General features: G+C 35.6%; 1 protein-coding gene across 1 annotated transcript; it reads right to left on the bottom strand.

Annotated features, from left to right (window-relative positions):
- Positions 1 to 3,292: 3,292 nt before the first annotated feature.
- On the bottom strand, positions 3,293 to 6,424 carry LOC148875827 (small ribosomal subunit protein eS25-like). The gene is made up of 4 exons (XM_088965457.1): positions 6,092 to 6,424; positions 5,889 to 5,963; positions 5,481 to 5,615; positions 3,293 to 3,591 (listed from the first exon to the last, which is right to left on the bottom strand). The coding sequence occupies exons 1-4, from the start codon at positions 6,092 to 6,094 to the stop codon at positions 3,478 to 3,480; spliced, it is 327 nt and encodes a 108-aa protein (XP_088821583.1). The 5' UTR covers positions 6,095 to 6,424; the 3' UTR covers positions 3,293 to 3,477.
- Positions 6,425 to 23,814: the final 17,390 nt, after the last annotated feature.

Here is a 23,814-nt window from a genome sequence, read left to right as displayed (position 1 = left end):
GTACTGCCATACAACCTTTCATCATTAAAATTAAACCTATCTGGAGTTAAGAATTGAAACGTTACAAAACGGCGCCTAAATTACCAGTACTTTACCTCATTTACGACTCTTGTAGATCATTTGATCTTTATCGTGTGGACATGATATACCAATCGCGGGTTGTTTATTCTTAGGTCCATAAATGGAGTCAGTTTTTCCAAAAAAAAAAAAAGAAAAGAAAGAAAAAAATGGAGCCAATATCTATTACAATTACCTCGGAATTAGATTATCCAGTTTGGATATGGGTTTGATTATATCCAATCCTATTAAAATCCAATTCCAATTAAATTTAATGAATGCTTCCGAAAATAAGGTTAGTTGTAATCAAACGACAAACCGAAATTTTGGAGTCCATTTGGTTCATGGGAATAAGAGTTTGGAATTGGAATTAAAATCTGACTCAATTCCAATTATTTGGATAGGTAGAATTTCCAATTCCAACTGTTTGGATGGGCAGAAACAGAATTTGATTCCCATTTGGTAGAATGGCATTCCCCCAATCCCCTATATGGCTAAGGGGTTATTTTGTAGTATGGATGAGAAATTGGTGGTGTGGACTGGTCCACACTACATCCTGTGGCAATGACCAATTCACACCACACCACAGTCTACAGCTGTTCTGAACTGTAGACAAACTGTGTGGATATCATAGTGGTGTTCTGTAATGTGGTGTGGACTGGAATGAATGATATGCATAATTAATCATAAATATGTAATTTTTGAATTTTGTATGATAAATATTTAAAAAAAATGCATCAATGAATTAATATTAACAAAAAATATCAATTTTTTTATAAAACAATAATAAATTAATTAAAAAATATATAAAATACTTAAAAATATTATTTTATTGATAAAAACATTAAAAAATAAAAATTAAAGAATTAAGTAAGATAATTAATATTTTATTGATAAAAATATTAAAAATAATATTTAAATAATTGATATGAGAAATATTTTGTAAGATAGCCACAACATCTAACGATTTATGCAAACTAATAATCCACTTATTCCCATACTAGTTGTAAGGCAAGCATAATAACAAAAAGTAGGACTGCTTGATTAGAATTCATTTGAAATTTGGAGTTTCTTCACCAATCCCGGTCTCAGGAAATTGGGTTTCTCTAAGAAATAGAATTAGTGCTTGTGGGTCAAAACCAATATCAATTATAGGGAAAAATCTCTATGGCTTCTGAGAAAAAGATTGTAAGCAGGAATGGAAAATGTCTCTGGGCTTAATAGGGAAGAAGAGCAGATTGATTTGCCTCCTGGTTTCAGATTCCACCCCACCAATGAAGAGTTTTAACTCACTACAAGGTGGTCAACAACAGCTTCTATGCTATAGCAATTGGAGAGGGACTTGAACAAGTGTGAACCTTGGGATATGCCATGTAAGTCTTTCGAAACAGATTTTGTCTCTCTCTCTCTCTCTCCTGTATTTTGTTCCTGTATATGAATTATGTTTTAACTTTAACATTTTTGTTTTGTTGAATAAAGGGAGAGCAAAAATGGGAGAGGAGTGGTACTTCTTCTACGTTAAAGATAGAAAATGCCCAACTGGTTTGAGGACCAACAGAGCTACAGGAAAGGATAAGGAGATTTATAGAGGAAAAACACTTGTCAGAATGAAGAACACTCTAGTTTTCTATAGAGGAAGAGCTCCAAAAGGAGAAAAAACCAACTGGGTCATGCACAAATATAGGCTAGAGGGAAAATTCTCTCTGTCTAACCTACCAAAATCAGCCAAGGTAGATTGGGGAGCTCTTCCTCTGCTTTTTGTTGTTGATCAACTATGTTATTGTGTGGTCCTTGATGAGTTCTTTTTCTGCTGCCGTTCATTCTTCTACAGAACGGGTGGGTGATATGCAAGGTGTTCAACAAGAGCTCAGGTGATAAGAAAATTCAAGACTGTCGTTCGTTCGTTCGTACTTTTTCTACTGTCGTCAGGTGAGAAGAAAATTCAAGACTGCGTGAAACACATTATCAAAGGCAACCCATGGAAGAAACCCATCCACGAAAAGAAGCCGTTGCTGAGAAATTAAGGTGTGGACCGGTCTCGTCCACAGTGAACCGCACGCTACTTTCATCCCGTGGCGTGGACCGAAATGGTCCATCCACGAGATGAAAACAATACCGAATTGCACCTAATTAGCTATTCCTTCCCCCTCACGTGGGAATGAGAATTCATTCCCTATTGATGGGAGCAAGGTTTAAAATATTGCAATGTAACAGGCCGTATTGGTTGATACGTATCATTCCGATAAGAAATTGATACACAAAACATGTAAAAAATCATGTGTTCCGTTTCTTTTCGTATGTATCAGCCGATATGGGCCCATATTGGGCTATTTTAGATCTGTATTGGTCAATACAAGCTAAGTCTAATTTCTTCATTAATTAGTTAATTACTCCTATATTTAAGACAAGTTTAAATTGAGCATTGAATTTTATCGCCTAATTACAATTCTCTCATTAATTCTATTAATTAATAATTCTATCAATAAATTAGTTTTGTTAGTGTAAAACCTACAAATATTAACAATAGCAAGACTTGAACATTGGTCACTAGATTTTAATGCCCATAATTTCACCACTAAAGCACTCCAATTTATTTGTTATAATTATATGCATTTTTAGTTTTAAGTCAATTTTCTTTTTTCTTAGTGGTGCTTATTAATAAATGTTGAAATTAATGATTAAAACTTATATACTATTAAATATTAAGATAATTGTATTGGTTATTTGAAAATTAATGTATATACATTCACATTTTAGGTTTTTTCTTTGTTTTTTTTCACATTTTTGTTATTGCATCATTTTTCAATGGTTACTAATTATATCTCGATATGTCACATTTTATATAAACGTTAAATTATGATTGCTTACATTTAAATGATTTATTTACAATCATATAAAACTTGTAAGTATTGTTAATAATATATTTTTATGATTTATTTGAATTTCCTAACATAATTGTGCGTATCTTGATTTTTCATATCCAAAACATATCCAGATACATATCTTAAAATTGTCTTTCCCATACACCTTACGTCTTTGATACTTTGAACCTTGGATGGAAATACAGTATTAATGGAAGAGGAAAACTAATGAATCCAACTCTTCCCATAATTCTTTTAAGTTGTGTTTGGTTTGAAGGAAAAAGTAGGCTATGCCAAACATAACCTAATGAAAAGCCTCTACATGACGGAAGCTCTATGCCAACAAACCATGAAAACATAAGGCAGCGCAAAAGTTTCTCAATGCTTGAACAAAATTGCTTTCAAAATTTCCACAAGACAAGATAATCTAACAAAGATGGAGTCGTGGAGATGGTATTTATCTCAACAAAGGACTGAACCTATACTTGAAATTCTAGCAATAAGTTAATCAACATCCATAATATAAAACAAAAAATAACAAAAGAAAAAAAAAAAACGCCTAGGTATTAGTTGCCCTTGTGTAAATCTGCTGGCTTGCATGTGCAGACACCATCCTAATAAGACCTCTTGCCATTAATTCCCTGATAGCCCGCCGTGCCAGCGATCCATTGATCTGGGAGTAAAACAATGAAATGAATGTGTGTAGTTGTGTATATAATACTTGAATAAAGACAACATGTACAGAGTGGTAGTTGGAGAACAAAAACATGCTTCAAATTATTTTTGGGATAATAATAATTTACCCAGTTGTCCGAATTTTGAAAGTTGAATCAATACTCAATAAAAGTTACAAAAAATGCACTCAAAAATTCAAAATCACACATTCTACTAATTGGCAAATAAATATATAAGAAAATAAGCATACACATAAATATATGTTATTAATGATATAATACAAGTATCTATAGAGGCTTTGAGATGCTCTACCACCCAAGATAGCTTTGAACTTGGTGCTCTGCCACTGTTTCAACTTTCTGCTTTTGTTTTCACTTTGCACGCCATTATACAAAGAAACAGTATTATAAAAGGCATACGGGTGAGTCTGATTTTAGGGGGGCGTATTCTCACCTGGATTATTCCTATCTGTTGATGAACTAACCTTAAACTTGAGGTTTGATGAGGTAATTTATCATATTATAGACTGAAATTATTACTTTTAGAGTTTGAATAGTATAGCCTATGTTGGATTTAAACCTTCAACCTACAATCATTGTACTACCATAATGAAGCTCTAACGAATTCACCCAAGAAGACTTTCTTTTCAGAATTTTGATTCCATATCGTTGTATAATAAATTCTTTTTTTATAGGTGACCCCCAACTTCATTCAGGCGAGTGCCTCATGCATCAGTCTCAGGCTCAGACTCTAGGAACTCCACTGCACATTCATTGCACTTCTTGCTTTGAAAACACAAAATATACACAACTCATGCAAGACCTGTCCATGTTAAAAGGCTCGTACAATATAGTAGGCATGTCTCAGAGGAGTTCTTCATATGATAACATATCCCAATTGATATTTTTATCACTTACTCCTCTTCCTCAATATCTAAGAGATTTTTCAAGTCAATTCCTATGTTAAGGCTATCCTACAAAGTACTATTAGTATCTTTTTTTCAGTTGCACAAAAAGTAACTTATCAGAAACAAATGTACCATATCATCATCATCATCCTTATCCCAACTAAATGGGTTCAACTACATGAGTCCTGTTTCTTCAATTCGTTCCATTTAAAGCCATTCATTGTTAAATTATTAGTGTTTAAATCATTACTACTTCTATTGATGTCCTTTTTGGTCTACCCCTAGCCCTACTAGCCCTTTCAACTTGTAACAAATTACATCTTGTAATCAGTGCTATTGATGGTCTTCTATACTCATGATCAAACTATCTTAGTCTACTTTCTCTTGTTTTACTCATCCATCTTAGCATTTGCATTTCTACCAAATTCATTTTCTAGACATGTTTTTTTGACTGCCCAAAACTCTGCTCCATACAACATAGCTGGCCTTGCAACTGTTTTTTAGAATTTTCCTTCTAGTCTAAGTAGTATCTACCTATCACATAAAAGTAAAGATGCATCCCTCCATTTTGTCCGTCCAGCTCTAATTCTTTGAGTGACATACTCCTCAATCTCTCCTTTATTATGAAACGCCTATTCAATACCTTGCAATATTTCATTACAATAGCAATATAGGTACATGAAATGGGGTTGAAATACTAACTACAGTTGTTAATCTCTAACCAACAACAAAACGAAAACCATTTATAAATGTTCCTCACTAAAACTAATAGTCATCACTTCAAAGATGTCAGACTTCAACCGGTAATTTTAATGTCTGATGAAGCGACAATATCGTGTTCAAAAAAGAAAATTCATTGTTTACTAAAACTAAACCATTAACTCAAGAAGTTGTCAAAGTATAAAAGGAGAAAAGCTTAATAGTTTAACATATGACAAGTAAAATAGCAAGGAAGATAACTTAACAAATGACAGGCTTACCCTTAATCTGTCAGACAAAATGGAAGGGGTGATGAGCTTATATTTGGGTGCTTCCGATAGGAGCTTGTCGTAGGTCGCCTGGTCAAACAAAACCATGTTGTTCACCTTCTCCTTTTGCTTTCCCTTGCTCCACTTCTGTGTCATTGAAAGTAAATAATAAATATATATTAGTAAATAATAAAAATACATATAATAGTAAATAATAAATACATATAAATAATAAAAACATCCGTTTTTCCTAAATAACAGAAATCAGACTGACTAAAACCAAAATCAAATCGAGCCTCAACAATGAAAATAGTCCCCAGACTGCAAAAAATAATAAGAATAAATAAAATAAAAATGAATTAATCAATAGACAGATGAGATCGTGTAAAAAACAGAGGTGGAGATGGGCATTATTTAAACCTTCTTCTTCTGTTTACCGCCCCCAGATTTGGCAGGCTTAGAAGATGGAAGAGGAGCCTTTTCTTTCTTTGGCGCCTGAAAACAAAATTGCAAGTTCGTTAAGGGTCAGTTCCTCGTCTGAATTTACAGGAACAGCAAAACTAATGGAATTAGCATGTAAAGTTGGTAATAATGAGGGGGAAAAAAGAAAAAGCAATGCTTACCATCCAATTTGAAGCAGTGAATAGTTATAGAGGAGGAACGAGGGCCCTGACGATGTGAAGATGCAGGTGCCTTGGAAAAACCCTAGATCTGGTTTTCGGTGATTTTATACGAGAGGTCTGATCTGAATCAATCAATTCAATATGGCATGGGATTTCTGAAAAAGCAATACAGCCGCACACCGGGAGCATCTGTCTACTTGTACGGAAGATATTATAGATGACTTAATCTCAGTGTTCGTATTGTACTTGAGCCGACTTACCTCAAGTTTAAAACACTTTCTATATTTTACGACCTATTTAATTAATGTATCCTTCACAAGAATTGTTTGTTTTGCCATATGGTCAACTAAACTTAGTGAAAATGTTTAAGGGCATGGCCTAGGGGTGATCTTTTCAGCCCGGCCCGGAAAATCCGGCTTGGGCCTCGGTTTTTTTTGTGTTAAGATTCGGCCTTGGCCCAAACCTGCATTAGGCTCATAAAATTTAGGGCTGGGCTTGGGCTTAATTTTTTAGGCTCGGCCCTATATATATTATTTAAAAATATTTGATAATTGATGTTTTATATATTGAATAGAGATTTGTAGGAAATTAAAGATTTTAATCTTAGGGTCCTAGATCTTACCATATTCTAATTTAGTATTTAATGAAATATAAAAATTATTAAACCCTAATCTTTTTATTCTTGACTCTCTCTCTCACCAATTTCACAAAACCACCGCCCAATTTCACAAATCCATCAATTGAAACTTATAAATTACAAGGTATAATTATTTAATTTCTTTTATGTTAGTATTTTTTATCTTGATATTAAATTTAAAGTTTCATACAGGTACTATAGTCTCTATGACAATAACTGAAAAAAAAAAAGGTATAATTGTTAAATTTTGGAACTGAAATACACCAATTAGGCTCGAAATCTTGGCCTGGCTCAACTCGAGCCCAAACTTATATTTTTAGGCCCATAATGCAGGTCGGGCCCAGGCCTAGCCTAAGCCCATTGTTATGAAGGCAAAGCTCGGATTAACCCATGATCACCCCTACCGTGGCCTCATGATTATTTATTTCAAAAGTACCCTTTACCACTTCTTTGTACGACAAACAAAATTAACCAAATAGAGCAAGATAGAGTAGTTGTCTGTGTCTTTGTAGGGCCAAAATTGTCATTTTTTACAATCATCTAATGGAAGGTAAATTAAATAAATGGATTGCAAACTATAGGGGTGTTTTATTAAAACTCAAACTATAGGTAAGTTTTAGTAAATCCATGAAATTGTAAGGAGCATTTTAGTAAATGGCCCTTGCATAAGGAGATGACAGTGAATAATTATAGGGAGATGCCAATGAATAGTGAATAGTGACCGATGAATAGTATGATAAGAGGGTTAACAATATGAATAGTGAAGGATGGAGCCGATGGAGATAAGAATATGGAGATGAGTATGTTATGCAGAAAACATATTGAGAACAATGATCGAAAATATTTCTTAATATAATGAAAACAGAAATTGAAATATTTCTTAATATTGATACAGAGATATAGATCAAACAAATAGATTCTTACCGATGATACAACAACACACAATTTCTTACAAAATTACAAAGCTCAAAAACAACACACTTCTAAGATCACTCGGAAAGAAAAAACACTCAAACTATTACAAAGCATTGAGAACTTGGAGACTTCTGCACTTCAGAAATTTTTTGCACACTCTAAACAAAGAGAATAGCTCCTTATATAGAGGTTGTCGAAGCTTCGAGAGAAAGACAGTGAGGAGTCACTTTATTCGTTCTTATCTTTAAGGCTTCTATTATTGAGATGCCTTTTAAAATTTTCTTCGCGCATTTGAATTATTAAGTTACTAACTTATCCTCATATTGTCCTATTAGGACTAGCTATTGTAGCTTTTACTATTCAGGATGAGATGGAATCTTCAATCAGTGACTTGAAGAGTGACCTTAGTGTGGGCTGAGAGATTGGACACTCACTGTCTTGATGTCCTTTGAGATTCCTTTACTTTTTTCTTTCATTCTTTTGGCCATTCAAAGGGACATGTCTTCGAGTTCTAATGGGTCCAGATCCGGAAACTTACTCCGGATCTTGTCCATGTATGACTCAAAGATAAACAGCAAAATGTCATCTTCCTCTGAAGCGGGTTTAAGGGCCTTTGTGAGATCGAATTTATCCCACCACTTAATTTCAATTATTCAGTCAATGGATGGGGGCATCCAGGAAGTATCAAGATGGTAACTCCATTTTAGAATCTAAGGGAGACGAAATGTTTTAAAGAATTCAAATTGTTTAACATGATCGAAATCTAGATATGATCTCCCCTTAACAAACGCGCTCTGTATTTGTCAATAAGCTCTTGACGAGGGAAAATATCTTTTGTGGCTCCCCAAGAGGTCCACCAAACATATGCCCAATCAGGATATGGACCTTGAAAAACCATGAGTATTTGAAATTGGAATTTTGTAACAGGAAGACTTTATACCAGGCGTCTTGATAATCCTAATAGTTGAATATTTTGGGTCTCCTGTCGATAGGTTTGGTGATGAATTTGGGTTTGCTAGCGTCACCTCATGCTATCAAGGATATGAATTTTACTATTACTAGCTTAGAATAAGCCAGTTCTGTCTTATATGGATCCTTGAAATAATGTTGAATTCTTGCGGATCCACTATGTAAGAGAATTTCTTCATAAAATTTTTGATCTTTATTTTGCCCACAGACTGTTAAATGATGCCCATCAAGGATTGAGAGGGCTAAATGTTGTAGGGCTCCTTCCAGGTTGACATGAGAAGAGACAGAGGCGGCTTCTTCATGAGAGATTGTTACAACAAACTCTAATGAATTAGAAATATATTGGCTTGAATTAGCCTCATTCATGATTAGGAATGGATCCCTAATTGAGGGAGATAACAAGGGGGACTGATTAGTCATTGAGCTTGATCCAATTTGATTAGATCTCAGAATGAACTCATTAGTTCCTCTTGAATGCATTGAATTAGGACTTATTGGAAGACGTGGCCTTTTGTCGGTCGTCTTGAATTAGATAACTTTGCAAGAATTCCCTGGTCAGAAAGTCTGGTAGAGTATTTTTAGATCATTTAATATATTTAATTTCAAAATCAAATACCGATAAAATAGCCTGCCATCTAGCAAAAATCTGTTTTGAAACCAGGTTTTTGATGTCCTTTTCCAAAATTTCCTTGGCAGATCCGCAATCAATTTGTAGAGTAAAATGTCGATTTATCAAATCACTTTGAAATTTAGTGATTCAAAGAACTATGTTGAACATTTCTTTTTTGACAATAGAATATTTTTTCTGGGTGTCAATCCAGGTTCCAGAAGTAAATCGAACAATTTCATCTTTCCTGTCTCTTTTCTGTTTTAGGATCCCTCCATATCCTAATTCACTAGCATCGGTTTCTACTATTTTAGGGATTTTTGGGTGAGGAATGTTGAGACATGGAAGGGTTTTTACTCTTTGCTTGATTCTTTTCACTGTTTGAGTAAACTGTTCATTCCATTCTGGGGGGTTCTTCTTAAGTCTATTTTGGAGCAGTTGTCGATCTTGAGCTAACTCTTTATAGTAGTCTGCTACATAATTTAGACTACCTAAAAATCTTTGGAGCTAGGTTTTTTCCTTAATTTCATCAGGAAACTTATCTGCAAAATCTATTACCCTTTGTATTGGTGCAATTTTCCCCTTGGATATTTGATATCCTAAAAATTTGATCTCAGTTTGAAAGAGTTTCATTTTTCTAGCTGATGCTACTAATCCATTCTCCTTCATTATTCTTAGAAATATGTTCAGATGTACGGGGTAAAAATCTCATTCATAATTCTTTGGAATTTTAAATGGGCATTTTTTAAGCCGAAGGGCATAACATTCCATTCATAATGCCCAAAAGGAACTGTAAAAGCAGTTTTATATTTGTCCTTTTCTTCTATTATGATTTGTCGGTAACCTAATTTTAGGTCAAATTTGGAAAATATTTCAGCATCGTATAAATGATTTATTAAGTATTGTTTATTAGGGATTGGGTACCTAATCCATCTCAAGGCTTTATTTAATGGCTTATAGTTTATTACAAGCCTTGGAACTCCTCTTTCTATTTTTGTGGCATTCTCAACATAGAATGCTAGACAATTCCATGGAGACTTACTTGGTCTAATTAAACCTTTATCTAATAATTCTTAGATTTCTTTTTTATAAATTTCTAATAATATGTTATTCATTTGGATTGGTCTGGCTTTTGTTGGGATTTTAGCTTCGCTAAATCTTTCTTCATATGGAAGATTAACCATGTGGTTTTTCCTATGCCAAAATGCGCTAGGGGTTTCAACGCGTATCTCCTTTTCTATTTTTGTTTGGAAATTTTCAATTTCCAACTGGGTCTTTGGTTCACTTAGCAACTTAATGAGTTGCTTTTCTTCTGTCTCTGTTTGTAATTCAAAGATAAATTTGACTTTGCATTTTAAACTCTCTTTTAGAGTGTTATTAGTAGAAGCCTTTGGTTTTTGGTAGAATTTATAGGTGATGGGAATTTATCCTATAGTTGTCATGATTCCCGATGGATCAATCTGGCAAGAAATGATGGATAGTAAAAATGGAGTGCCCAAAATAATCTCTTGCCTCAAGTCTTTTACCATTAGGAAGGTGGACTTTAGACAAGTTCCTTGGTTATAGATATGAGCAACAGGGATCTTATATTTTATCCCTAGTTTTCTCCCATCAACAGCATTTTTGGTACTTTACTTCCTCAATGGTGTATATAAACTCTTCATCATCTCCAATGAATTCAGTGGGTTTTTGTTCTAATGATTTTGTAATTGTTCTACCCAAAATCTTTCAGCTTCTAAATGATCAACCCTAATTTTTAGGGTTTTTATTTCCTTTTTTACTTGATTGACCTCTTGTCATAGGTCATGCAAGGTAGGCGGTCTAGAGTTTTCTGCCAGGGTTCTTTTAATAATCTCACTATATGAAATTATATTTTTCTCATCGAATGGCCTTTTAGCCCTTTCCTTGTTATCCCTTTCCTTATCTCGGCTTTGAAGGGCCATAAGCAGATATTTTTTTCTGGATTCCTCATCAGAAATCTCATCTAGGATTTTTAGAAGATGTTCTTCATTCAAGATTAATACATTAATTTCCCCTAACTCTTCCTCTTTTGAACTTATTTCATCTTTACAAGTACATATGTCATTGGCACAACATTCTTTAGAGGAAGTAGAGGATTCCCTTTATGACACTTCTTCTTCTTCTTCTTCTTCTTCTTCTGCTTCTCCTAATTCATTAATTTTCTTTGAGGAATTTTTATTTTTAAAACATTTATTAGCATAGTGCCCTTTCTGCCCACATTTGAAACAGGTTGGGGCAGAAGTGTTTCTTGTTTTCGAAAATCTTTTTGATTTCTTATATTTCTTGTCTTCCTTTTTATTATAAGACTTTTCTTTTTTCTATAGGCCAATCTGGAGGTTGAGGGCTCATGAGCCATTCCAAACTGGTAACAGAAATCTCCAAACTCTTTTTTAGAGTTGAATTTTTCTTTCTTAATTTGTCTTTTTAGACATAAATCATTGCATAACTCTAATCCTACTTGATTTACTACTTAGACTAAATATCCGTAGGAATAATTAGAGTAAAGGATTCTACTACCTCTTAATTGCCTAAGGTGGTTCCTAACCTATTTAGCAAACACTGGTGGGAGCCCAGAAATAAACTGTTCTTTCTAGTAGTCCTGCCTTGAGTTGGTTAGTCTATGAACTTTGGACCAAAATACATATTTGTGCCATCTAAAATCAGATAGTGTCTTACATTTAAGATTTATCAATTGTTCACTTATCCTATTAGCCATGTTGTACGAATTTCCTATAAATTGACTTAAGATATTGAGGATTAAGGTCATTACTACATCTAATATAGGTTGGCCTTGACTTAGGATCCTCTCACCATCTTTATCCCTCTTAACAACGTTAAGGATATAATCCTTTTCTGCCTCTGTGAGATAATTGGTACACCAGACTGTCCCGTAAAGGATTCTGTAATGACTGTAACTATCACCTTTTTGTCATTACCAGTCAATTTGCTGGCACTTGCATACATCGTCATGTGATGTATCATACCATGAATCTGGTATCCAACTTGTGGTTTTATTGGTTCTTCAAATAAGAGGTCTACTGGGTTGTGCCTATTGTAATAAGACCTTTTACTTTGATAGGAAAGTTTATTTATATCTAGATCTTTTATAGATCCAATCTCTGATATTGATTCATCATTTGATTCTTTACTCAAAAAATTCACTGAGTAGGAATCTAATGCTTTTTCTTCCTTCTCCATTTTGGAGGGTTTTGAAGTTTCTCCTCTTTCCCAATTTGATGATGATATCAACTTAGCAGATAATTCCTTATAACTTACTTTTGATAAATCTAGTGGGGTTGTTTTGAGCCTCATATTTTCTGGGAAACTCGATATTATTGCCATAGGTTTTTCTTTTTTAATTATTGTTATGGATTTAGAAATTTCTAACAAATTTAATAAAGATTCTATTCTATTGGTTTGTTTACCTAGAACATTAAGGCATATATTTGTATAATTATTTTGTTCTATGACTTGAGAACAATGCTCTGGAGAAATCTTTTCAGATTCTTTCATTGTCATTGATTTTTTTTATTGAACTTTCTATTAGCTCATATTTTCCTATTTTTACAACTTCTAAAGGTGGATGGATTGATTCCACTATTTTCCTTGTTGTGCCTGTCTTCCAAGCTTTAGACAGTTTCTTTATGACACATAGTACCAATTCTTCCGATGGAGGCCTTATTTTCTTAAATTGTTTTTGTTTTGAAAACCAATCCCAAAATGGGATATTTTCTTCTATCTCTGTCATATCATCATACCATAATTTTTTGATACGATCTCTTTCTTTTTTAGAAAACTTTTCAAAAAACCATTTTCTCTTTATTGGTTATGAATTAAAGTCTAACCTAATGAGGTTGTTGTCTATTTGGAAATCTTCTTCTGTTTCCAACATATTGATTTCAAAATCTGCCTCTATAGGTTCATAAGATTTTACTGACTGGCTTTCTCTCCAGGTTGTATGATAGTCCAAAGATGGGGTATCTGCTATTAGTGTTTCATAAGTGGCATAGATAATGCCGGGAGGAGGACGTGCAGATTCTGTCAAATCCATAGGTCTCCTAGAATAAGAGGATCTTAAGTCCACTGGTTCAAAGTACAAAGGCCACGAAGATGTCGAGGCTCTTCTAAACCTTAGTTCTATAGATCCATCTTGCTTACTAAATATAGATGCTAACTCAGTAGATTCAATGGGTCTGGGAGTCTTTGCATTGGTGATTGACCAATTATCCGACAATTTTACTTCCTTTCAAGTGATTTGCATTGGAATTATAACATTATTCCTAGCGTTGGTTTGGAATGGGGTAGTCATTCCCCTAGTTCTTGTTATCTTGTTATTAAGACAAATAGTATTCACGGTCTTAAAATAGACCCTGTACACTAATGCTATATTCTTTGATCCTGGTCTCATATTGAAACCTTGGGCCTGAAGCCTGAGAGTTAAGGCTTCATGAATCCCGGGATCCGTTATTGATATAGAAAAGTTTAAGAAAGCATTGAAGTAGATAGGCCCTTGATGGAGACTTCCTTCTATAACTCCTAATAAGGAGTCACTAAATATATTATGTCTAGAATATGTCAAATAGGCTAAAGCAACTGCTTGTAATCCCAATCTTGTTAATGGTTTTATGGCTACTTGTATTAGGCCAAAATGTATAAAATTACAGTCAGATTTCTCTTGTAAGTTTCTATTATTTTCTTATCTATAAGAGATAAGTTTTCTGCTTCATTACCTAGGTCTATTGTTCTTTCCACGGTCCTAATGTTTAGGTCTGTCTTTAAACTAAACATCCCTCATTTATAGATTTTAGAAGGTGCAATTTTTGGGATGGTCTAGTTGTGCAGGGATTTCTCTATATTATCATAGTTTACTTCTTCTATATTTTTTATTGACAGAGATTTGGTTAAGGACGAGCTACTACCACTTTCTTTAGAGTTGTTGCCAGAGCTAGAGGTAGTCCTAAATAACTTCTTAATCTTATCTGTTTACTTCACCAAATACGGTCAGTCAACTTAAATGGCCTTCAACTCTTCGGCCTGCAACGTGACTACGACCTTGGTTCAAGAGTTCTAGCCTTGTTAAAAATGGCAGGTGTCTAGTCTATCCAACTGGGGTTCTAGCCCAGTGATACCTTCGCAGAAGTTACAGTCTTTGGGTTCTAACCAAAGGTTCTAGGACTCTTAATAATAGACAAAGGTCTGAGTGGGGTAGAAATAGGTTCAAGTTTTAACAAATTGTTGAAGAAGATGGAGGGTTTGGGATCATTGGCTTTGAAACCAAAATAGTATAACAATGAATAAAGATAGGGAGATGACAATGAATAATGATAGGGAGATGACAGTGAATAGTGAACAATATGATGACCAGTGAACATTATGATAAGAGGGTTAACAATATGAATAGTGAAGGATGGAGCCGATGGAGATAAGAATATGGAGATGAGTATGTTATGCAGAAAACATTGAGAATAGTGGTCAAAAACATTTCTTATTATAATGAAAACAGAAATTGAAATATTTCTTAGTATTGATACTTACAGAGATATAGATCAAACATATAGATTCTTAGCGATGATACAACAACACACAATCTCTTACAAAATTACAAAGCTCACAAACTATTACAAAACACTGAGAACTTGGAGAATTCTACACTTCGGAAATTCTTTGCACACTCTAAACAAAGAGAAGAGCTCCTTATATAGTGGCTACCGAAGCTTCGAGAGAGAGACAACAACGAGGAGCCACTTTATTCATTCTTATCTTCAAAGCTTCTATTACTGAGATGCCTTTTAACTTTTTCCTTCGCGCATCTGAATTATTAAGTTTCTAACTTATCTTCATATTGTCCTATTAGGACCAGCTGTTGTAGCTTTTACTGTTCATGATGAGATGGAATCTTCAATCAGTGACTTGAAGAGTGACCTTAGTGTGGGTTGAGAGATCGAACACTCTTTGTCTCGATGTCCTTCGAGATTCCTTTACTTTTTTCTTTCATTCTTTTGGCCATTCGAAGGGACATATCTTCGAGTTCTAACGGGTCCAGATCCGGAAACTTACTTCGGAGCTTGTCCATATATGACTCAAAGATAGACTAAAAAATGTCATCTTCATCTAAAGCAGGATTAAGGGTCTCTATGAGATCGAATTTATCCCACTAGTTAATTTCAATTCTTCGGTCAATGGATGGGGGCATCCAGGAAGTATCAAGATGGTAACTCTATTTTAGAATTCAAGAGAGACGAAATGTTTGAAAGAATTCGAATTGTTAATGTTTCATTACATTCTTTTTTATAGTATATAATTTGGGACTCATGTTGATGTATTTTTAAGATTTATTTTAATTTTCCAAGCATATTTTAATTTTCTCACCATATTTACAACTAACCAAAGCATATCTCAATATATCTTCTTAGGAATGCCTTTCCAATTCTTTGAATTATTGTCCTAAATATACTTTGCTTATTCATTTTCTGGTATCGGCTAAAGCTAGAGTATGGGGATATAAAATCTGCAGTGGGATGAGAGACTCCACAACTTCTCATCTGTCCCATGTTTAGATCATCTAACCCCACCATCATGGGGCTTAGTGGTCAAGTAAGGTTGAAAATGGGTACAAGTCGAATGGCTAGCACGAGTATAATTATCCATTTGTAGTTTATTTAAGTGGGAGTGTAGTGAACTAGTAGACAATTGCACATCCTTAGGTTGTGTTTGGTTGGAGTGCAAATGTTGAATCATTACAAATTTGTAATCCAGTTTAGATTTGCATATACTTAAAAAAGAATTGGTTTTCTCCGGTCGTCAGTTGAAGTAAATAGGTATTGTCGTTGCATCAGTTTTTAGTGTTTTTCTCCAAAACCCTCGAAGAGAAAGCGGGATAGAGGAGAACAATGAACATTGAGAGAGAGAGAAAGAGGAGAATGGCGAACTGTGAGAGATAGAGGAGAACGACAAACACTAAATGAGAGAGAGAGAGGAGAACGACAAACACTGAATGCGAGCGAGAAAGGTAGTTCTGGTGATCTCCATGATCTCTAAAATTTAAGCTAGGTAAATCTGTTCCCGTTTGATATTTGGTCTCTCATTTTCTTGTTTTTTTTTTCCTGTTTTCAGATCATCTACCTCTCTAGAAGAAAGATTTTCTCCAAATCCATTATTTGTCTTCGTTTTTAGAGAGGTAATCTGATCTACCTTCATTTTTTGATTGCATATTTGGCTTGGTATCTGTATGTCTTGGTGTGATGGTGCTTATTCATATTGTGTTTTAAATGTCTTCTTTATATGGATATATAAAACCTAGAATAGAGTAAATATGGGAAATTTGGATTTAGGATAAAACTGTGAAAATTTGGATTAAAGTAAATTTGTGATATATCTTGGAAAATTTGTATTAAAGTACATCTGGATCTGGAAAAATCTGGATTAAAGTACATCTGGATCTGGAAAAATCTGGATTAAAGTACATCTGGATCTGGAAAACTGGAATAAAGCAAATATGGATTCTAGATCTGGGAAAAACTGTGAAAAGCTAAATTAAAGTAAATCTATCACTAAGAAAGACATGTGAGAGACAAACAAATCAATCATTAAGACAAAGGTTCAAAATTCTTACTAAGTACAACCACAAAAACCAACAAATATTCTTTAGTTTTTTTTTAGAACATTTTGGAAGATTTGACAGAGTTTCAAACATTAATCTTCTCTTTTTTCTTTTTCTTTTTCTTTTCCTTTTCCTTTTGTTTTTTTTTTTGTTTGTTTTTTTTCATTATTTATATCATCTATATTTACTCCATTAAAACTAATACTGGTCAAGGGAAGGAGATTTACAAACGGAATTTCTAACACGGGTCAAGGCATAGAGGCTGACATGATCGATGGATTTTCTGGATAAGCAAAAGTATATGATGTGATGGTAAATCCAAGATAGAAGTTGAGTACGCACTGAAAAGGTCAAACATCTCAAACTGCGGCATAAGTATTTAATTATCGACCAGAGCACAAAGGCATGAAATATGGGAATGGTAAGAAGAGAAAACTTCAAAACTCAAGGGTAAGAGTGCCTTCAACATTGACTCATATGAGAGTAATTATGTCCAAAAAAGTCTATGTCTGGTTCGCATCAAATGAGAGCATATATTTGGTCACTACTCATTGAGCACAAAAGCATGCGTGATGGAATTGTAAATTGTTGAACAAGAGATTCGTTGTAAGAAAAGCCATATCATAGGGGGTCTGCCCCAATTTTCTCTCTCTCTCTCTCTCTCTCTCTCTCTCTCTCTCTCTCTCTTTTGCTAAACAAAAGAGGTAGGTTATGAAGTTGATATTTTAATGGAGAAAATGACGATTATTATCCTTCATCGCCGGCCAAATAGGTTTGTCTAATGCTAACTTGTTGATTTTTCAAACATCGAGGAGGTCTTGTTTATTAGGATGAAACATGGTATGGGGTAGAGGTTACAAATGATGGGTTAAGAAGCTCAAATAACAATTAATATAGGCATCAAATGCATGGATCATCTCTTGGGAAATTTGATTGAGAGTCTGCTCTCATCATCATATTTTTGTCATCATTCCTTTTTTCCTCTTTTTTTTTTTTTTTTTTTTTTCTTTTTTTTTATCAAGGCTTTTTCTTCTTAGCCATATGGAGACTACTCTTCATATTCTTCATCAACATGAATCGTGCCTTCTTATTAATCAGGAAGGACTTTATTTTGGGACGAAATGTAATGGGTAGGGAAAATCAAAACTAGCACGTGAGTGTCATCATAAAAATTCCCATAATGATGAAATCACCTTAGCTGCCCTAGTTTCTTTTGATTGTTTCTTGATTCTCCATTTGCCAATTCACTTTTGCATCAATCTTCATTGATAACTACCCCACTTTACTTGAGCATTTAATTCTTAACAAAATTGCCAAAAGTTTTTTTTTTCTCTTTTTTTTTGCTCTTGCGCGATTGCTCTAATCGCATTCTACTTATTTTGACACCCACTCACCGAAAGGTGTTTATTGCGAAGAAAAGGCTGATAGGAAGGCTCAAAGGGCCAACTAGGGAATTTTAATATATTATCAGGATGGAATGCATAAGGACAAGCAAGTGGCCAAGGATGGCCTGCCTTCATTTCGTTATTGACTGCACGTTGCATATTGAAGAAGCATATGTTGAGCATATTATATGTCGAGCAAAGCCCTTGGGGCATTCTCCTTCCTCTTTCTCTCTTTCTTTTGTCTTTGTTTGTTTTTTTTTCTTTCTCTTTTTTTTGTTTTTCTCTTCTTTCTTCTTTCTTTTTTTTTTAGCCCTTTGATGATCCCTAAAGTGCATTCTAGGGATTGGCTAGTTTGCCAAAAAAAAGGTCTAACGTATAAGCTCAACTAGTTAACTAGTGACTTTTGCAAATTCAATGGATCAATGAGGAAAGAGGAATGACTAAGGATGCCTTCAAGTCCTTTCTTTAATTAATTGATAGAGCATTAGGTTACGATGGTGCCTTTATTTTGTGTGAGCTCAGGCAATATTCAAAGGGAATGTGCTATGCTTGAGTAGTTGCAGTTCTACCCCAGTTTGAACAAAGAGGATGGCTTTATTATGGATTGGGAGATCCAAAGGAAGTTCAACTAAAAAGCTCTTGATCAACAACTGACTTTTCTTCAAGCATGCTTTTGGGATAAACAACCCTTAATGGACTAATCACTCTCATATGAGTAAGCATCTCAGGCAAGGGAAAGAGGAATGGGGGAAAATAATATTTTATTTACAGAAGTGGCCAAACCCATGAGATGGGTTGCTTTATGTACCCCTTTGAAAGGGATCAGGCCAAATGTAGTTCAAAATGGAACTAGGCCACATTAAGGAGGAAACAGTCAGATTTTCTATCTGAGAAGTGATGAAAAGAATTTTGTACCACGACTCGATAACTAATTTGAAAATATTCGCCAGGTTCGGGTCTAGGTCAAAGCATTCTTACACCTTTCCTTTCGAAATTTGGATTTTATTTTTTTTCTTCTCTCTTTTCTCTTCTTTTCTCTCTTTTTTTTTTTTTGAATTTTCCTTTTTTTTTATTTTATCTCTTTTTTCTCCTATTTTTTTGCATTGACTGGTTTTGCATCAAATAACTAGGAATCACTAGATTAGTATCCAAACTAGGCATATCTCTATAAGCCCATGCAAAAAATCACTATTTCTACAAAGCCCACTCTTTGCTCATGGGACAAGTCTGCTCGGTGCTCCAATAGATACTTCCTCTGGCTCACCCTCGATACCCAAATTTATGGCATCAGATTCGACTTTTGGATTATTCTCTCCAAATCACTCTATTTGATAAAGAAGCTCCTTCGGAATTTTCTCACCAGGATCTTCTTGTTCAATGCCCATGAAGGTGAAGTTTAACTTAATATCAAAATCGTACAACTCAAGTGTGAATTCCTGGAACAAGAAAGTAATGAGGGGAAATATGAAATACTTACGATAGGGGCCGGACCCGTGATATGGGCTTCGCTACGTACCTTTGTGAAAGGGATCATGTCGGACGTAGTTCCACTAGTGTCATGAAATGACATAAAACATTATTGTATTCTGACTATTTACATTAGAAACTTTCAATATGAAAAGAAGTGGGGTAGAGAGCATTGGTTCCCCACTCTTGTATTACAATTCAAACCTGAGAAAATGATTTAATCTCAGTGTCGGGTCCCAACACTATGGGACAGGCACTCCAACCGGTAACCTCTCCTGGGCGGATTAAATGCGCTGGATCGACATGATCATCTTGGTCCATCTCGCAAACACTACCATTATAAAGCTCTGTGCCAAGCCGGGGATGAGATTCTTCTCCGTCTTTCGAATTAACAAAGATCTCCATTCCACATTTTATGAAGTTGATGGACAAACTGGGACCAACTCTGTGAATAGGGAGAGGGTTTTGTGTTATGCCTATACCTGGTTGTGGTGGGGGGTCTGATATTGGATTGAAGGTAATCGGGTTCTTGTCAATCAAATCCTGGATAGCAAACTTCAATGTTATGCAATGATCTATGGTCTGGTCGGGCCCATGGTGAAATGCACAATATGCATTCTCGTCATAATGCTTGGGTTTGGGCTCTTGAGGCGGCTTCCACTTCAATAGTTTCAAGTACCTTCCTAGACCAAGGTAGTCAATAACTGAGAATGGGGATATAGGATCTGGGTGAGTTCTCTCCATTCCCTGCAGGGACGAGGAGGAGTCGTTGGGGGATAAATATGAGGCACGTTGTTGTACTTGGGAGGGGGATGTTGGGGGTTTACAGTAAGTGCAGGTTGATAGGGCATCATCGGTTTTGGAGGTTGCGGTCTAGGTGGAGGGTTCATTACCAAAGGTGGTTTGGCAAGTGCAGGTTAAGCCTGAACGGTGGCTACAAAGCCAGTTTGTGGAAGGGGATAGGCGGAGACTACATGGATCTCAGTTTTAGCCTTCGGCCTAGGTGAGGGTCTCTTTGGTCCAAGAGTAGAGTTAGTCAGGTTTCCTACCCCAGATATGACGGGATTCATATGCTCGTGGCGCATAGACTGTTCTATCCTCACAGCACCCTTAACAACATCGCTGAAGTCCTTCGATGGTTGGGCCACTAATAGTGTATGGTAGGGATCCTTCAGGGTCCTAATGAAGGTCCTAACCATTTCCTCTTTAGGCAGGGGATGGCGGAGCTTGGCCGCCACCTCACACCAGTGGTAAGCATAGTCTAGGAATGATTCCCCTAACTTTTGACTCATTAATTCCAAATCGGCTCGGTCCGGTACCAACTCCATGTTGTAAGAAAAATGATCAAGGAATGCCTCCGAAACTTTTTTCCACGATTTCTTTTTGGCCTCCTCCAAGTTAGCGAACCATGTCTTTGCACTGTTGGTCAAACTTTTTTGGAACATCTGAATCAATAACTTTTTATCGGACCCATATTGAAACGTATCACAACAGAAGATTTTCAAATGAGTCTGAGGGCAACTCTTACCATCATATTTTTCAAAATCCGGGATCTTAAACTTCTCAGGCAGCTTAGTGTTGGGGTAAAGACATAACTCTTTAAAGTCCATGATGTTAGACAGTTTTGTATGCCCTTAGTTTCAATCAAAATGATGTACTTTATGAGTTTATTGTAAATGAATAAAAGTACATATTTGATTCATGTTCCCTTGGTATGTTTATGTGTAATACCCTTAAATTGGACACTTAATGAGACTCATGTTAGTTTAGAATGTTCACAGCCAGTGGGTCGGTCTGGGGAGACCTATCCTGACAAGGCTGACACTGTGGTGCCACCAAGTTGGTTGGGGTGGCTTGTCTCAACTACCAGGGTGAGACCCTAGGCACACACAGTGTGTGATTAATTGAATCTTTGAATTGGACCAGATTTCTAGTATTGCCCTGGACCTTGGAGATTGATGGGCAAAACTGGAAAGTTACACCCGACCCCTAGACTCAATTATGATACTGCACTAGGTGTCGGATTGGGCTGTCTATGATGTACCAATCAGTGAGATCCTTAGCGGGGGTCAAAACCTGGGTATGTTGGGACAGTCTGAGAATTCGTCTGAGTGAGTGATCATAGTGACAGGATCAACCTCTTTGTCGGACAAAGGTAATGATCAGGGATGCATTCTCACTGATGGAAACCAAGACTGTCGGCAGCCGATTTCAATCGTTGAAATTTGTTTTGCAAAATATATTTTATATGATATATATATATATATATATATATATATATATTATGGTTTCGAAATGTTTGCAAAAGGTTTTAATTCCCGGGATCCATATTTGAGAGAGTGCAACACTGTTCCTTGCAGCCGAGGGAGAGGTCATCTCTTGTCGGGCAGTGTATGATCATTATGGGCTGAGAGGTTAAGTGTAAGTCCATTGAGGATAATACCTGATGGGCTAATCTTGCATCTGCCCACAATCCCTGGGTGTTACAAGGTGGCTTGGCGCAGGGACCACTTAGAGTAAATGTTGGGCCCATAGAGCCCATATGATGGGTTTTAGGGGGTGCACTGTCCATAACAGTGTATTCGGCCAGGCCTTGTAACAAAGGCTGGGCTGAACCCATGTGGCTGATGTGTAGATCAATGTTTGGGTCCCACGCCATACAAGGAAGCCCAACTGAACAGCAGTTTGGAAGACTTAATGAATACATAATCCTAAATGGGCCTTAAGCCCATTTCGAACTGGGCTAATTTGATTAGTCTTTAAGGGGCGAATTCTGAGATAAGATCAGCTGATAGGATTGGGCCCACACCCTATCCACTCAGAGAATCCAAGATCTAAATGAAATTCAGATTTGGAAACTTCCTAATTAGATTAGGAGCTGGCTGATCTAATCCACAGATAAGATAAGGATTATCCTTATCTTAAAGAGACTTCTAATCCAGATATTATTTGGGTTAGCAACTCTTAATGGGATTAGGAGCTGATCCCTTTAAGTCTATAAAATGAAAAGGGGGCGGCAGCCTTTAGACATCCAACAATCACTGGCAACAGTCTTGTCTTCAGAACTGAGAACACAGAAGAGAGAATTCTGCACCCTGCAAATTCTAGAATTCTAATAATTGGATGCAATGCATGCTTCATTCTAATCACCACAAGGCATAACTTAAAGTCTTGAAAGCAAATACCATAATCCGGCAAAATCCAAGACCCGGGTCTGATTACATGCCCATTATTTTCTATTTCTCCTTCTACTTGTAAAAAGAAACAAATATTCAATTAGCCATTCAAAGCAATACTTAAAACAAACGATGAACAGTCCCATTAACCCATGTGTTGAGTTTTAGAGGCCCTATAACCCCATTGTACTAACATTAACATTCGGCTACCACAACAGACCCTCCTTGAACTTTAAACCAGAAGCTTAGTGCTGCTAGTGGGCCCCCTTTGTCTAACGATAGCCACCCAAAGATCTCTCCTTCACAGGCGCATCGATCAGCACACCCAACCAAGACTGCAATTAGTGTCAAAGTCAAAATGGCCTACCAAGCTGAATCGGTCGTAAATTACAATCTCCCCTACCAATCATTGAGGCAGAATTGAACCCAGGCCCATCCAAAAAGAACAACCATTGTTGTGAATAGGTGATTGACAGAGTGCCGTAACGCACCATTCATACCAGGCCCATCCAAAACCCAATCCTAGCTTTCTAGGCTTGCATACAAGAAAGGTATAACCTATAGTTAAGCAATAACCATTTGAAAGGAAAAGGACACTTGGGCTTTATTTTCAAAATTCTAAGTGCAGCAGTGTACCTGAACCTGAATCTTAAAGGATCTGTACCTCACTCTTTGAATTCAAAAAACCAGGCTTAAACTTCAACAGGACTTTAGATTTTATTGAATTTTGTATTTGATCTCATTTACAAAGCAAACAAAAGAAAAATAAAAAGGAAGAAATTTCAAGAAAGAAAAGGAACTTCAAGAACTTCTAGTCATGCATCCTCCTTCAAGACATCAAGAACTTCTAGTGAAAAAGTACCACTATGACTACGAAATCTCAGTTTTATATTTGCCCCTTATGTTTATTTTTATTATTTTTTCTCTTTTGCTTTTTTGTTATTTC

Source organism: Nelumbo lutea, chromosome 1, assembly GCF_056320005.1.
Source record: "Nelumbo lutea isolate HS-2025 chromosome 1, American lotus-T2T, whole genome shotgun sequence".
Lineage (NCBI taxonomy): Eukaryota > Viridiplantae > Streptophyta > Magnoliopsida > Proteales > Nelumbonaceae > Nelumbo > Nelumbo lutea.
This window is presented reverse-complemented; position numbering and strand designations above follow the sequence as displayed.